Source organism: Saccharomyces paradoxus, chromosome II, assembly GCF_002079055.1.
Source record: "Saccharomyces paradoxus chromosome II, complete sequence".
Classification (NCBI taxonomy): Eukaryota; Fungi; Ascomycota; class Saccharomycetes; order Saccharomycetales; family Saccharomycetaceae; genus Saccharomyces; species Saccharomyces paradoxus.
In genome coordinates, this window is record NC_047488.1 from 798,876 (window position 1) to 815,234 (window position 16,359).

The 16,359-nt window shown below is 38.6% G+C and overlaps 6 protein-coding genes across 6 annotated transcripts; 4 read left to right on the forward strand and 2 right to left on the reverse strand.

Moving 5' to 3' along the window:
- Positions 1 to 41: 41 nt before the first annotated feature.
- On the forward strand, positions 42 to 1,010 carry BSD2 (Bsd2p; the record flags this gene model as incomplete). Its single annotated transcript, XM_033908987.1, has 1 exon — positions 42 to 1,010. The coding sequence occupies one exon, from the start codon at positions 42 to 44 to the stop codon at positions 1,008 to 1,010; it is 969 nt and encodes a 322-aa protein (XP_033764878.1).
- A 118-nt stretch (positions 1,011 to 1,128) lies between these two features.
- Positions 1,129 to 2,028, reverse strand: CTP1 (Ctp1p; the record flags this gene model as incomplete). The annotated part of the gene is made up of 1 exon (XM_033908988.1): positions 1,129 to 2,028. The coding sequence occupies one exon, from the start codon at positions 2,026 to 2,028 to the stop codon at positions 1,129 to 1,131; it is 900 nt and encodes a 299-aa protein (XP_033764879.1).
- A 1,829-nt stretch (positions 2,029 to 3,857) lies between these two features.
- On the forward strand, positions 3,858 to 5,552 carry VBA2 (Vba2p; the record flags this gene model as incomplete). Its single annotated transcript, XM_033908989.1, has 1 exon — positions 3,858 to 5,552. The coding sequence occupies one exon, from the start codon at positions 3,858 to 3,860 to the stop codon at positions 5,550 to 5,552; it is 1,695 nt and encodes a 564-aa protein (XP_033764880.1).
- A 771-nt stretch (positions 5,553 to 6,323) lies between these two features.
- On the forward strand, positions 6,324 to 8,918 carry SUL1 (sulfate permease; the record flags this gene model as incomplete). The annotated part of the gene is made up of 1 exon (XM_033908990.1): positions 6,324 to 8,918. One exon carries the CDS (start codon positions 6,324 to 6,326, stop codon positions 8,916 to 8,918), a length of 2,595 nt encoding a protein of 864 aa, XP_033764881.1.
- Positions 8,919 to 9,965: 1,047 nt separating this feature from the next.
- Positions 9,966 to 13,637, forward strand: PCA1 (cation-transporting P-type ATPase PCA1; the record flags this gene model as incomplete). The annotated part of the gene is made up of 1 exon (XM_033908991.1): positions 9,966 to 13,637. One exon carries the CDS (start codon positions 9,966 to 9,968, stop codon positions 13,635 to 13,637), a length of 3,672 nt encoding a protein of 1,223 aa, XP_033764882.1.
- A 495-nt stretch (positions 13,638 to 14,132) lies between these two features.
- On the reverse strand, positions 14,133 to 15,857 carry PHO89 (Pho89p; the record flags this gene model as incomplete). Its single annotated transcript, XM_033908992.1, has 1 exon — positions 14,133 to 15,857. The coding sequence occupies one exon, from the start codon at positions 15,855 to 15,857 to the stop codon at positions 14,133 to 14,135; it is 1,725 nt and encodes a 574-aa protein (XP_033764883.1).
- Between the last annotated feature and the right edge of the window lie 502 nt (positions 15,858 to 16,359).

The following is a 16,359-nucleotide window of genomic DNA, read 5'->3' on the forward strand; positions in this document are numbered from 1 at the left end:
TGAGAAGGGCAAGGACACGAAGCTTAGGAAACTGAAGTACTATGCCGGAGCAAGAATCACTTATAGGGCAGGAAATGAGTACTCTTCATGCAGGTTCATCTGCTGATAACATAAATTTTGGAAACGCCGAGCGAGCTAGAGACACACAAACCGGCGTAGAAGGAGAAACAGAGATAGGATCTAACGAGGAAGAAGATAGCATAGAGGATGAGGGAAGCAGCAGCGGAGGAAACAGTACAACGGAAAGGCTAGTACCACACCAGTTGAGGGAACAAGCTGCCAGGCATATAGGCAAAATAGGAAGACATTTTAATATTCTTGATAGACTTTTTAAGAAACGTACACAACAGTCTTCGGATTTACAACAGGGTGCCATGTTTGATGGTGTCTTTAGCAACTTAAGCGCAAAACCAGATACCACAGAAACTGAACGTAATAACGAACAAGATATACCACCTACGTACGATGAAGCAGCTGCTGATATGGCCCCCTCGTATTATGGAATGGATTTGAACAATTCAGATATTTATTACGATGAAATATGCATCGAGGGCCTCCCCGTAGGAAATATAGCAAATTTATTATGGAATATTATTGTAAGCACGAGTTTCCAGTTCATTGGGTTTTTAATAACCTACATTTTACACACATCGCACGCAGCAAAGCAAGGCTCAAGATTTGGTTTGGGGCTAACCTTTATTGGATATGGTTATTCAATGATTCCCAACGATGTTACTTCCAAAGTTGGCAAAAATAAAAGCTTAAATAGAATGGAATTAGAGGATCCAAATGAATTCGATGATGTTCGTCTAAATTCACAAATAACGACGCAAGACAAATTTGAATCACATTTGAATCATGGTTTGGAGGAAGAAAAACAAAATATACCATGGCTGGCTATTTTTGTGGCATTTCTTGGTGCATTTATTACTTTGAAAAGTATATACGACTACATTCAAGTGAAAAAAATGGAGAAGAAATATCTCAATCAAAGTCAAAATCAAGCATAAGCTGTCTTCTTCATTATGATAAAAAGTATTATGTAACTTTTTTAATGATCGCAAGAGGTAAATAAACTTATAACGAGTAAAAAAACATTAGATGATATACTGTACACAATAATACATTTCAGGCTAGCATAACTAGAACCTTTTCGTAGATTGTAAAAACAATACCACCACTCAGGACTAATCTCCCTAGTCTAGGGGTGGCACCCTTCCAAAACGTCTTTAACCCTTCTTCTTTGAATATGGTTGCAAAACAATTTACGGTAGAGGAATACTTGGTGGAATCTAAACTTTGCATTCTTGTTTTCACAGTATCAAGAGGCATAGTGGAATAGACTGTCACTATACCACTAAATGCACCCACTATAAAGGTTAAACCGGATGATAACGGTTTGTCTTTTGGCGAATTTGTATAATCTTGAATTAAGGTCTTAATCTTGTTGTAACAACCCAACCTAACGGCTTGGTTTGCAGCCTGCCTCATAGAAACTGGCAAAACACCACGATAAAGGCCAGAAAACCCTTTATCACGAACTAATGATGAATAATTTCGTATCACGCCACGCCCATTATTGTGGTATTTTGGTTTAGCAGATTGTTTATCGTCGATCAAGGCAGTTTTGATTGCTTCAAAAGGCGTCACTGCAGCAACACTTTCTAATAGCCCCGCTCCTAGCCCAGCGATCACTCCTCTTGTACCGCTTAGCTCTCCAGTTTCACGGTCTCTAAGTAAGTCTTTGATAGTATCAAACCCAAGAAATCTAATACCCGCCTTAGCGGTGTTACCGACAATAAATGCAGGGCATCCAACGTAAATGGAACCAATGCCTTGAGTTTTCGCAGTTTTATATATCAACACTAGAGGATTTCTTGACGCCTTGGAAGCCTTATCAATCAATTGCAGCCTTGTTTTGGCAAACTCAAAGGGGTATGTTATACATGCTTCAGCAGCACCGGCTAGGGACCCTGCCAAAAACGAGTGCAATGGATCCACGTCACTTTTTGTTGCTTTATTAGACATCACTAAGTTGTAGGTTCTAGTTTAGGTTCTACTTTGGAGTTCTTTCATTGTAACATCGAAGTATTTTTAATTCTTATGTTGGCTCGGTTATTTTGCGTTTTATATATCATACTAAAGTGCAACTAGATTTTATTGTTATTCTTTTTTTTTTTTTTCATTTCTAATTACCTAAAATTCCGCAGGAATTCTTCCATATTCTTGACTCATCAATAAAGACTAGCTGAATGAAAATAAGAGAAAATAGTAAAGATTTGAAAAAAATGAGGTGTCAAAAATGATTAACGGATCCTGTATAGTTTAGAAGCATTAGTTGAGGATTTCAACCAGAAGGGTTTCTGCATTGTGATCTTTGTAGGCGGCTTTATTAACGATGAACATAAATGTGGTAAATCAGGGCAAACTCTTACGCGCGAAAATTCAAGAAGCAAAGATATACAAAGTGTAATTCATTGGCACATTTACATTAACATAACGTGCTAGACTAATCCATTAGTAAGTCAAGAGCCAATTTACCTCCTAGCAAGAAGGTTCATTTCAGCAAGATTAGTATCGGTGGGGGACCCTGTCATGTTGAATGTAAATTAACACATTCATATCCTCTAGTTTTGGATTGTTTTTTGTTTGATATATCTGATGAAGTGTAATGGAATGCAATTCTAAAGACTTGAAAGCCTAGCAGCTTTAGCAGTATTGGCCCTGGTATATTCTTTTTTTTTTTTTTTTATTTCATTATTCACTCACTACTTCTGTTGTTCCTATGTAACATCTCTTTTGTTGCACGACCAGAGGGCCTAGAACTGGAAACTCAGTCAACGGTACTTGAGTAAACAAAGCATTTTTGCAGTTACTAGTGGAGAATTTATCTGCATATGTAGTTTCTTCATACTCCGATAGGATAAATTCAAAAACTAATCAGTTGGGGAGGCTTATAGAAAAGATTTTCCGATAAAATATTTTCCCAGCCAAGTGATGATTTTAATGGCTTAATAGCTAAAGTTCGAAATGATGGAAAATGCAATTAAAGGTAAGTGTTCTGAGCGAATGTGGCAGCAGTGATTTGAAGCTCTCAAGGCTCGAGGTGAAAGTGGGATCAACAATCAGCAAAACAGGACTTCGCACCAAATCAATATGCCGGCAGCTGTCTTCTTGCAAGGCTAGTCTCCCTTTAGTTAGTGGTTATTTATTTCACCCAATAGAGCAATGCACATTTTTGAATAGTACCACAGCAATCAATTTTCCAAAATTCGTGGCCAAGTCTAGATTCTTACTGTTCAGCAAAGCGCCTTCTTCGTATTATTATTTCGACAGTAATCTGAAAATAGTTTACTTCAAAAAATGTGGGTTAAAACTATATCTACCGTGTCAATCCGATATTTTAAGGTAGCGAGCTAAATGGCCTTACTTAGGGTGTGAGATCCTTTTTTTAAGATTATATACATGGAATACTAAAACGTGAAATAATGAACAAAATATAAAAGATGACTGGGATAGCATACCATAGCGTATTGATATCATATAGATAAGCGTTGCTCATAAACTAATACTACACCTCTTCCTATACCTCTTCTAGGTGCGGGTGTGTCATATTTTAACGTGAGGCAGCCACATACTAAGGCTCGGGAAGTGATTCGATGTAAATGTTTGTGTGGCTTCTCTCCAAATTGTCATTAGGTGATTGGGTGTAAATCATACAAACGTACAATCTCGAGAATATATGTATTAGTTACCACTATAAAAACACAAGGTTGGCCAAATTGCTTCCCAATGGTACAAAACGACCCAAAAATGTAGTAAATGGAATATTGATTTCAAGATCAATTTTTTTTGCAATGTTGAAATCTGTCAGACACAAATCATTACCGAAAAACGGGGATGGAAACTATGGCAGTATCGAAGGGGACGAAATTCCTTTTGTTGAGTACAATGAAGGAGCTGAAGACCTCGATGAAGACTTGGACAAAGACGAAGATATGGCACTTTCAAGAATCCCAAATCTATGGATTATTGAGGCCACTCTTTTTTCTAATGTTTTTTTGTCAGGATTTGACGGAACTGTCACGGCATCGACGTATCAAACGATTGGTAACGAATTTAACCAAATGAGCATTTCAAATTGGATCACCACTGCGTATTTAATTACATCAACATCTTTTCAACCTCTTTACGGGTCCTTTTCTGATGCACTTGGTCGAAGAAACTGCCTTTTCTTTGCTAATGGGGCTTTTACTATTGGATGTTTGGCCTGTAGTTTTTCGAGAAACATCTACATGCTTAGTTTTATGAGAGCATTGACTGGCATAGGAGGTGGTGGCTTGATCACCCTTTCTACAATTGTAAATTCAGACGTCATTCCAAGTTCGAAAAGAGGAATTTTTCAGGCATTTCAGAATTTGCTTTTAGGGTTTGGTGCCATATGTGGAGCATCTTTTGGCGGCACCATCGCTTCAAGTATTGGTTGGAGATGGTGTTTTCTCATTCAAGTACCAATATCTGTGGTTAGTTCCATATTAATGAACTTTTATGTACCTAATCAGAAAGAATATAATCATCAAAATTCTAGCATTTTTCAAAACCCCAAAAAAATCCTCACGGACATAGATGTTATGGGCTCAATTCTTATTATAACTGGTCTCACGTTACAGCTTCTTTACCTGAGCTTGGGGTGCTCCACTTCAAAACTATCATGGACTAGTCCATCTGTCTTACTGCTATTAGTTGGCAGCGTAATCATTCTTTTATTGTTTATATTGCATGAAAGGAAAACAAGTGCTAGAGCGATTATTCCTATGGAGTTAGTCAGTTCCTCCTATAGTTTCGTTGTACTTTTGATAAGTATACTTGTCGGTTTCGCCAGCTACGCATATCTTTTTACTTTACCATTATTCTTTCAGATTGTACTTGGAGATTCCACGGCAAAAGCTGGATTACGTCTCACGATTCCTTCTTTATTCACTCCAGTAGGCAGTCTTATAACAGGGTTTTCCATGAGCAAGTACAACTGTCTACGATTATTACTCTACATTGGTATCTCTCTGATGTTCTTGGGTAACTTTTTGTTTATGTTTATTGAAAAAACATCTCCAAACTGGTTAATTGGGTTATTTTTGGTCCCTGTAAATCTGGGACAGGGAATTACTTTTCCTACGACCTTGTTTACTTTCATATTTATGTTCCCTAAGAGTGACCAAGCTACTGCGACATCAACTTTATATCTATTCCGGAGCATTGGATCTGTATGGGGTGTTGCAATTTCAGCTGGTGTTATTCAATTATCTTTTGCGAGCTTTTTGCGTAGTAATTTAAAAGGTCTAATGGATGAAAGCAAGATAAAGAAACTAATAGTCAAGCTTAGCGCAAACTCTTCATACATTGGATCTTTACATGGCGAAGTAAAGGACACAGTCATAAATAGTTTTGACGCGGCAACAAAAAGGGCTCACCTACTGTCTACACTGCTTTCTTTATTGGCATTAACACTGGGCATACTTAAAGACAATTTGGCGAAGCCTAAAACGAGAAAATAAACAATATATACCGTTGGTCAATACATTAGCAGTATTGGACTAGGCATTCTACTTTTCATTAAGATTTCTAGTATTTTGAGGGGGTTGCAATGCTTCCAATTGGCCAACAGTGTTGAAACGCTAGCGATCACAACTTTTTCTATATTCTTATTTTACTATGTAAACTTCAAGTAAATACATACTACTTTAATAAACCACGAATAAGATGTGGCTGTGAAAAACCTAAAGCGCTCCCAAACCAATCAAAAAGGTATCAGAAAACCTTACTGTAAAGTTTCCCCCACTTTTCTGTGTTATCACCAGCCCGAGTGCACTTTTTTATAAAGATCTCGTGTAATTATTCAAATCTGACTTTTTTTGCAGTTTTGTTGAAACCACAGTGCGGCTTTGCAATTTTTGCAAATCGGAATTTGAGTCACAGATCCCAGGAAAGCTCCACACCTTTTTCCACGCAGCAGGCGATAACAATCAGGTTTGCCAAATTAGATCCAAACTAGACTTCGAGCACTTCTGCCATTCATATTTTCATGAACACTGTCATTTGAAATTTTTCATTTTGAAAAAAAGAAACAGAGAAAAAGAATAATATAAATAGATGAACTAAAATGTGTTCTGCTCCACATGAATCTTGTATTTATTTAAACTTAAGTATTCCTATTGTGAAAACATTTTCGATCCAAAATCGTCAATCCAATTATATAAAAGTCTATTAGCTGACATACAACGTCTCCAAATCAAATCAATAGTTTTAATAATAAAAAAATCTTTGGAATGCTCGGAAAGAATATTTCACATAAGAGCTCAACTGAAGTTTTGGATAATCAGGAGGATGCCGATATCGAAGTTTTTGAATCAGAATATCGTACATATAGAGAATCCGAGGCGACAGAAAACAGAGGGGGACTTCTGAATGATGATGAGCAAAATTGGAAGGTTAATAATAGTAAGCAGAAGTTTGAGATAACAAAAAACGAGCTACCAGATGTCTTGTACGATTCTATTCCAGCGTATGAGGAAAGCACAGTTACTTTAAAGGAATACTACGATCATTCCATCAAAAATAACCTAACCGTGAAATCAGCGGGGAGCTATTTCATCTCTCTTTTTCCCATTATAAAATGGTTCCCTCACTATAACTTTGCATGGGGCTATGCAGATTTGGTTGCAGGAATCACAGTTGGGTGTGTGCTTGTACCCCAATCTATGTCATATGCACAAATAGCAAGTTTATCTCCTGAATATGGTTTATACTCCTCTTTTATTGGTGCTTTTATATACTCTTTGTTTGCGACATCGAAAGACGTTTGTATTGGCCCAGTCGCTGTTATGTCGCTACAAACAGCCAAAGTCATTGCTGAGGTTTTGAAAAAATATCCCGAGGATCAGACGGAAGTTACGGCTCCTATCATTGCAACTACACTTTGTTTGCTTTGTGGGGTTGTCGCAACTGGATTGGGTATACTGCGCTTGGGCTTTTTGGTGGAACTGATTTCTCTAAATGCCGTTGCTGGTTTCATGACAGGTTCCGCATTCAATATTATTTGGGGCCAGGTTCCTGCTCTTATGGGATACAACTCATTGGTGAATACTAGAGAAGCAACGTATAAGGTTGTAATTAACTCCCTAAAACACTTACCAAACACAAAGTTAGACGCTGTTTTTGGTTTGATTCCGTTGGTGATCCTATATGTATGGAAATGGTGGTGCGGGACATTTGGTATAACTTTGGCAGACAGATATTATCGAAATCAACCAAAGGTGGCAAATAGACTGAAATCCTTCTATTTCTACGCACAAGCTATGAGAAACGCCGTCGTTATAATTGTTTTCACTGCCATATCGTGGAGTATAACAAGGAACAAGTCCTCAAGCGAGCGTCCTATCAGTATTTTAGGGACAGTTCCCTCGGGTTTAAACGAGGTGGGAGTTATGAAAATCCCAGAAGGTTTGCTATCTAATATGAGTTCAGAGATACCTGCTTCAATTATTGTTCTGGTGTTAGAACACATCGCTATTTCAAAGTCCTTTGGTAGAATTAACGACTATAAAGTCGTCCCTGACCAAGAACTTATTGCGATTGGTGTGACAAACTTGATAGGAACATTTTTCCACTCATACCCAGCAACAGGGTCATTTTCCAGATCTGCTTTGAAAGCAAAATGTAATGTGCGCACCCCATTTTCTGGGGTATTCACAGGAGGTTGTGTTTTATTAGCACTTTATTGCTTAACTGACGCTTTCTTTTTCATTCCCAAAGCGACATTATCAGCGGTTATTATTCATGCTGTTTCTGACCTACTAGCCTCATACAAAACCACCTGGACCTTTTGGAAGACCAACCCGTTAGATTGCATTTCATTCATCGTCACGGTATTCATTACAGTGTTTTCATCTATTGAAAACGGTATATATTTCGCAATGTGTTGGTCATGCGCAATGTTACTATTGAAACAGGCATTCCCTGCCGGCAAATTCCTTGGCCGTGTTGAGGTGGCAGAAGTATTAAATCCAACAGTACAAAACGGCGTTGACGCTGTGATATCATCTAATGAATTACCTAATGAACTGAGTAAACAAGGGAAGTCTACCTTTGAGGTTTTACCAGCTCCTGAGTATAAATTTAGTGTAAAGTGGGTTCCATTTGATCATGGATACTCACGAGAATTGAACCGCAACACCACAGTTCGCCCGCCACCACCGGGTGTCATAGTTTATCGTTTGGGTGATAGTTTTACTTACGTAAACTGTTCGAGGCATTATGACATTATATTTGATCGCATTAAGGAAGAAACAAGGCGGGGCCAACTTGTAAGCTTAAGGAAAAAGTCCGACCGACCATGGAATGATCCTGGTGAGTGGAAAATGCCACATTCTCTCAAAGCGCTATTTAAGTTTAAACGTCATTCAGCAACGACAGATAATGAGCTACCGATTTCAAATGGCAGCAGTAACGGAGAATCATATGAAAAGCCTCTACTGAAAGTTGTCTGCCTAGATTTTTCCCAAGTTGCCCAAGTAGATTCAACAGCTGTTCAAAGTCTTGTTGACCTGAGAAAGGCTGTAAATAGGTATGCAGATAGACAAGTCGAATTTCATTTTGCCGGAATTATATCACCATGGATTAAAAGAAGTCTATTGAGTGTTAAATTCGGAACTACAAATGAGGAGTTCAGTGACGACTCTATTATCGCTGGCCATTCTAGTTTTCACGTTGCAAAAGTTTTAAAGGATGATGTGGATTATACTGATGAAGACAGCCGTATAAGCACTTCTTACAGTAACTATGAAACATTATGTGCTGCGACTGGGACAAATTTACCGTTTTTTCATATCGATATACCCGATTTTTCTAGGTGGGATGTATAGTATTAAAGGAATAGCAGTACGTAGTTTGAATATTCGCCTTTGAATACTGTCAGTTATACATAAAAAGTTAATAGTATTATGAATGAAGCTTACCTTCAAATAACTCTAATATTCGTGATTCAGAGGATATTCAAATGGCGAAAAGCGAAAACTAATTTTGCTGCGCATATTGTTACTTCCCGGAAGCCTTAATATACGAGAATGAGACATTTGTTGTAGCTTATGACATACAAAAGGAAACTATCCACAAGTAAGCTGCTTACCTTTTACAAGTCTCCATTGAGAGTGCGAAAAAATATGCATCTACAAGGAAGCAACGCGCAGAAACAGCGAATCTATTCAAGCCCTTAAGGCCATTCCGAATGGTTCGATATTCCTCTTAATTTTTTGAAATGACTTTATCGTTTTAAGTAGACAGAGCTTAAACAAACTCATGTACCATAATGGCAAGAATTACGCTGTGTCATGAATTTGAGACTAAACTACTAGACCTATGGATATGAATTATTAAAGTTACCCTGAAATTTTAACTATTCAACTTAAAACATTTCATCAGGTGATACATATTGAAGACCACCTCAAAATTCCGTATTAGTACAATAGCAATTTTGCAAAGCGTGTATCTTTATTATGCTGTACGTTGCGCAATTTCAATTTTCGAGCAATATATTATGAAGCAAGTACTATTTCTATTTGGAAGAAAATTTATTCCCTATTTTATCTCTTCCAGCGGATGATCCCAGCAGCAAGTTCTAAAAACAGCCAGTAAAGTGTTCGATGATCCATCTCTTTTGAAATTGATTTTGAAGAGTTCTCCGGAAATGGATCAGATACCAGGCGTTTCTAAGAAATGAATAAAGATCAGCACATGTGTGGGTTTTGTTAATCAAAAAATGTTGGCGCAACTAAGGAATTTCCTCTATATCATACGAAAAGCCTTCATTCGGCATAAATTGGGTGCAACTAGACATATAAAAGACAGGACGCTTCTAGGGATGCTTCCAAAATTCACACAATGAAAGAGCTCAAAAGCTACTGCAGTTAATGATGAAACCAAAAAAAGTTTACTTCGGCTTGGATACCAGCGATTGCGAGCGTAGAGCAGTAAATAGTGAGAAAATATTAACAGATACTATGCAAGGTAACAGAGGCAAATGTTGTAATGGGCCCGTAGAAATGCATGCTAATGACGATCTAGGACTCTCTTCCCATGGACGCTGTGCTAATCAGGCCAAAATGGACCCTCAAGAATGTTTGAGTGAGTCTGAGGGGATGTGCGATCGGAGGGAGAATAGGATTGAGGCTGCATTAAATGTAGACAGCTGTTGTGGAGATAATCAAACAGGCCACAACTACTCAGATGGGTCCTGTGCTGATGAATGTCGTGCTAACAAGGGGAACGAAACTACGGCTGCATTAGATGTAGAAAGCTATCGTGGAGATGCTCATAAGGGCGGCAAATATCCAGAGAAGTCTTGTGTTGATAAATGCTGTGTTGAGAGTTCTTCTGTAATGGTCGAGGAAATTACAGACAGCTGCGAAGCTGGATGTTGTAAAGAACAATTGTTGACCGGCCTTGAAGTTGTTTCAAGCAAGTGCGACGATCAACAGTCTACTCACGATACCAGGGAAATACCTCACTTCAAAGCTGATAACTCTAATCAACACGCTGGGAAGGGTAGCTTTTGCTTTGAATCGAAAAACTCTACACTCAAGAAAAGAGGTTGCAGAGTAGGCAGAAAGAAGATTGAGCTTTCCAGTAAAGCTGAATGCTGCAACATTTCATGTGTTGAACGCCTTGCATCTCGCAGCTCTGAAAAGAAAATGTTTAACCGTAACACTGATGTTGGAAATTCTGGCAGTTGCTCTAGTGACAGTCTAAGCGAGAAATCCTTAAACGAGCATTACTCTACAATATACAATCGTTATTCCTCAATTTTGAAAAATTTAGGTTGCATCTGTAACTATTTGCGTACTTTGGGAAAGGAATCTTGCTGTCTCCCAAAGGTCCGTTTTTGCAATGGGGACGATGCTTCTATAAAGGCGAAGTATTCTTACCGCAACAACTCTGAACGTCTAACAAGGAAAAGGACCCAAAGAGACGGAAACAAGTTAAGCAATAACACTGCCCATGGGGAATTTGTTTGTTCAAAAAGTTGTTGCAATACAATCAAGGATTGCGCTATTACTCCAGCTATCTCTGGACGCTCCTCCACTGAAGTACCAAAAATCGTATCTGTAGAACCAATTACAGAAATGGGTCATCTTAATCTTGAAGCAGGATCTACTGGTACCGAACACGTCGTTCTTAGTGTCTCGGGAATGACTTGTACTGGCTGTGAAACAAAACTTAAGAGATCTTTTGACGCCCTTACTTGTGTTCACAATTTGAAGACAAGCCTGATATTATCACAAGCTGAGTTTGATCTCGATCTTGCTCAGGGATCTGTCAAGGATGTTATTAGGCACTTGGGCAAAACTACAGAATTCAAATACGAACAAATTTTGAATCATGGTTCTACTATAGATATTGTTGCGCCTTCTATAGCAAAAGATTTCGTCAATGAGAAATGGCCACAAGGCGTCACAGAGCTGAAGATTGTTGAGAAAAACATCGTTCGTGTGTACTTTGACTCCAAGGTTATAGGTGCCAGAGATCTTGTCAATAAAGGATGGAACGTACCTGTTAATCTTGCTCTGCCTAGTGCTCACCCAACCGTTGAAGTAGGGAGGAAGCACTTAGTTCGTGTAGGCTATGTGACTGCTCTCTCCATAATATTGACGATTCCGATTCTCGTGATGGCTTGGACTCCACATCTTCGTGAAAAAGTCTTGACTATGTCCATATCAATGGGGCTTGCAACTATTATCCAATTTGTTATTGCGGGACCATTTTACTCGAATGCTTTGAAGAGTTTGATATTTTCCAGGCTTATTGAAATGGATCTCTTGATAGTTTTGAGTACTAGCGCCGCCTACATTTTTTCGATTGTGTCATTTGGATATTTCGTTACGGGACGCCCATTATCTACTGAGCAGTTTTTTGAAACTAGTTCTTTGCTTGTAACGCTGATCATGGTTGGTCGCTTTGTGAGTGAGCTAGCCAGACACAAGGCTGTGAAGTCAATATCAGTACGTTCCTTACAGGCCTCTTCTGCTATCCTCGTTGATGAAGCTGGTAACGAGACAGAAATTGATATCAGGCTTCTCCAATATGGCGATATTTTCAAGGTTTTACCTGATTCAAAAATTCCAACTGATGGAACAGTCATTTCTGGATCTTCCGAAGTCGACGAAGCATTGATTACGGGCGAATCCATGCCAGTGCCAAAAAAATGCCAATCCATTGTCGTTGCCGGATCGGTAAATGGCACTAGTACTTTGTTCGTAAAGCTAATTAAGCTTCCAGGGAACAACACCATTAGCACCATAGCCACAATGGTTGATGAAGCAAAATTAACTAAGCCAAAGATCCAAAATTTTGCTGATAGAATTGCAAGTTATTTCGTGCCAACTATCATTGGAATCACCGTCGTCACCTTTTTTGTCTGGATAGGAGTTGGAATCAATGTGAAAAAGCAATCACGTTCCGATGCCGTAATCCAGGCCACAATATATGCTATTACGGTACTCATTGTTTCATGTCCCTGTGCAATTGGACTTGCCGTCCCTATGGTATTTGTTATTGCAAGTGGAGTCGCAGCGAAAAGGGGAGTAATTTTTAAGTCAGCAGAGAGTATAGAGGCTGCTCACAACACTTCTCATGTTGTATTTGATAAAACAGGTACTTTAACTGAAGGAAAACTTACTGTTGTACGTGAAATTATCGGGAATGATCGGCTAAATTCTCAGTCTTTATTACTTGGTTTGACTGAAGGAATTAAACACCCAGTTTCTATCGCAATAGCGTCATATCTCAAAGAGCAAAGCGTTTCTGCACAGAATGTTTCTGATACAAAAGCTGTAACTGGTAAGGGCGTAGAAGGGTGTTCACACTCTGGCTTGAAGCTACAGGGAGGGAACTGTCGTTGGCTTGGTCATAGCGATGACCCTGATGTTCGAGAAGCCCTTGATCAAGGATATTCCGTTTTCTGTTTCAGTGTAAACGGTTCACTCACTGCTGTCTATGCATTAGAAGACTCTTTACGGGCAGATGCTGTTTCCACTATTAATTCGTTACGCCAAAGAGGGATTTCACTGCACATCTTGTCAGGGGATGACGATGGAGCTGTTCGTTCTCTGGCTGCTCGTCTTGAAATTGAAAGCTCCAATATTCGTTCTCACGCAACTCCTGCAGAAAAGGGTGAATATATCAAGGACATTGTCGAAGGAAGAAATTTTGACAATTCTTCGCAATCAAAAAGACCGGTTGTTGTTTTCTGCGGTGACGGAACAAACGACGCAATCGCTTTGGCTCAAGCGACAATTGGAGTTCATATCAATGAAGGAAGTGAGGTTGCCAAGCTAGCTGCTGACGTCGTTATGTTAAAGCCGAAACTTAACAGTATCTTGACCATGATGACTGTGAGTCGCAAAGCCATGTTCAAGGTCAAATTGAATTTCATATGGAGTTTTACTTACAACTTATTTGCCATTCTTTTGGCGGCCGGTGCCTTTGTTGACTTTCATATTCCACCAGAGTATGCAGGTTTGGGGGAACTAGTTAGTATTCTCCCTGTAATCTTTGTGGCCACTCTTCTGCGTTATGCAAGTATTTAGTCTGAATATTAACTCAGCCTATCACATTTTGCTAGAGTAAGCCGGATACTTATGGGTGACAAGAAATGCTTTGTTGTCTCTTTTGTATCGATGTAATGAATACACGTAGAGTAGACGATAAACAGGAGGGAAACAAGAAGACCAGAAGCCTCCTTATTGACAACGTCTTCACGTCAGATAATAAGTCCTTCGAATAATTTCTAAAAAAAAAAAATTCTAAATATGCTTTGTAATCGGTATATACATGTAGGAATTAGTGTTCTTTTCTTCTTTCTTCCTTTTTGACACTTTGGTATTTTATTATTTATTTAATTGTGGAACTTATATAAAAACAAAATACACATAGGCGTGTCAAGTAATAGCAGATCAACTGATAAATTAAAAAAATAATGCGCCTTTAAGGTTTAAGTAGAGAATGTTATAACACTAAAGTCATTAAGCAACAAAATTGTTCCAGTATTGTAAAACTGAATTCATAACCAAAACATGCTATGTTTATGTCATTTGGTATTCTCCGCCAAAGCGAGGAGCATTCAAAATGATACCATTTATGATACCGGCAATCAAACCGGCAATTGGCAAAGTTAAAAACCAACCAGAATAACACCAGGCCACCATTCTCCAATTAACTGATTTGAGGTCCTTGTTACACAAACCAACGGCGACGATACCACCAACAGCGATTTGAGTAGTTGATGTAGGGATACCTAGTTGGGTAGCCATAACAGTAGTAATAGCAGCAGCTAATTCAATTGAGAAACCTCTTGATGGAGACTGTAAAATCATCTTATTACCCAAGTTTTTGATAATATTGTAACCATAAGTCCAGCAACCAATAACTAAGGCAATACCACCATAAGCTAATACCCATACGGGAACTTCTGACTTAGCCCCGATAGTATTAGTTTTCCAAATCACATAAACAGCAGACAAGGGACCGGTAGCATTGGCAACGTCATTAGCTCCATGAGCGAAGGACATAGTAGCTGCTGTAATAGCTTGGAGAACTGAATAGATATATTCTACCCTATTATCGTAGAATTTTGATCTCTTGTACATGTCTTTCAGGTCACCGGATAACATATCCCTATCATTAACTTGAGCATGAATAACGTCTTGAGTCCAACCATGAGAAATGACTAACCAAGATAGCAAAGGCCACTTCTTAGGTCCTTGCTTTAATAATGACCACCAGTACTGTTTAGTTGACAGCTTTGTTTCTGGTTCAGTTTCTGTTCTAACCAAATCCACTTCCTGAATATCTTCTTTGTTTTTAACGGAATCATTAGAGTTACTGGCTGCCTTATTTTCTTCGTCTTCAACGGAAACAGTTGTTCCAAGATCTCTTCTACCCTCGTAATAATCAATTGTTAGTTGATGGCCTTCTGGCATTGGAGGAATATCGTCAGTGGACTTGAAGTAAAAAGATGGACCTCTGAAAATATCAATCAACTTTAGAGTCCAATCTTGGTCTAAAACCTTTCTTCTGTAAAATGGGTAGAAAAAAATGAAGTAAACGATCGAAGCGATTGCGCCTGTGAGAACGATAGACACTGCAGTTTCAGTTTCAGATAAATCGTCTAAATGTAGATTTGGAGAACCCTTCCAGACAATTAACATTGTTAAGATAGAGAAAGTGGCGAATACTAAAACACCAACCAGCAGTAAAGCATTCTTAATCGACCTCTCCAAGGACTTAACCTCAAGGACAGAAAATCTAGAAATTGAGAAAACTATAGCAGCAATCACGCCCGCTAAGATTGGAGCAATGAACCACGACGCAATAATCTGAGAAACACCACTCCAACCCCAAACAACACCGTTAGCTCCACCGGCCGCGATACCAGCACCAATTGTACCACCAACAATAGAATGTGTGGTAGAGACTGGCATTCCGATTGCAGTAGCAAATGTTAACCAACATGATGAGCCAATCAAAGCACTAGTCATAGTAAGCATTAAAACAGCAGGATCATTGGTAAAAATAGAGGAGTCTATGATATTATTCTTAATGGTACCAGAAACTCTAGCACCTGCCAGAACAGCACCCAAGAACTCACAGAGGCCCGCTAAAACCATGGCTTGCCAGTATTTTAGAGATCTAGAAGAAATAGACGACGCGAAAGAGTTCGCAACGTCGTTCGCCCCGATGTTAAAGGCGTCCAAAAATGCAAATAACATCGCTATGGCAAAAATATAATCAAACTGATGTAAAGCCATTTTTGCTGATCCTTGTTTATATTGCTTTGATTAGATATGTTCCAGTTTTCTTACCTTTGATCTATGTCACTCATTTTTATGATAATATTATGTAAAGGAATCCTAATGTCAAAGATCGTTTTTAATTGATTTATATAGAATTTTATTCATATTGAAAACCGGGCTTAGTTACAAGAATTGTTTGGAGATATCAAACTATTAAACGTCGTAAAAGAAATTTACAACGGATTGAGTTAATCTAATGATTTACATAATGGAAGGGTTCGAAGTGGCTGTGACATCTACTATTGATAAATTATACTTATTACGCTATGTCTCCCACGTGCTGCATTGTCATATGCAATTTATTTAGATTACATAAACTCATTTGTACGGCACATTTTTAGAGCCTTTCGACGACTCGGGTCAATTTTTAGCAATTTTCCAACATTTAAGGGCCCACTGACAAATTAATGGCACAACGTGGGGATGACGAAATACAGAAAAAAGAAAAAAATTGTCT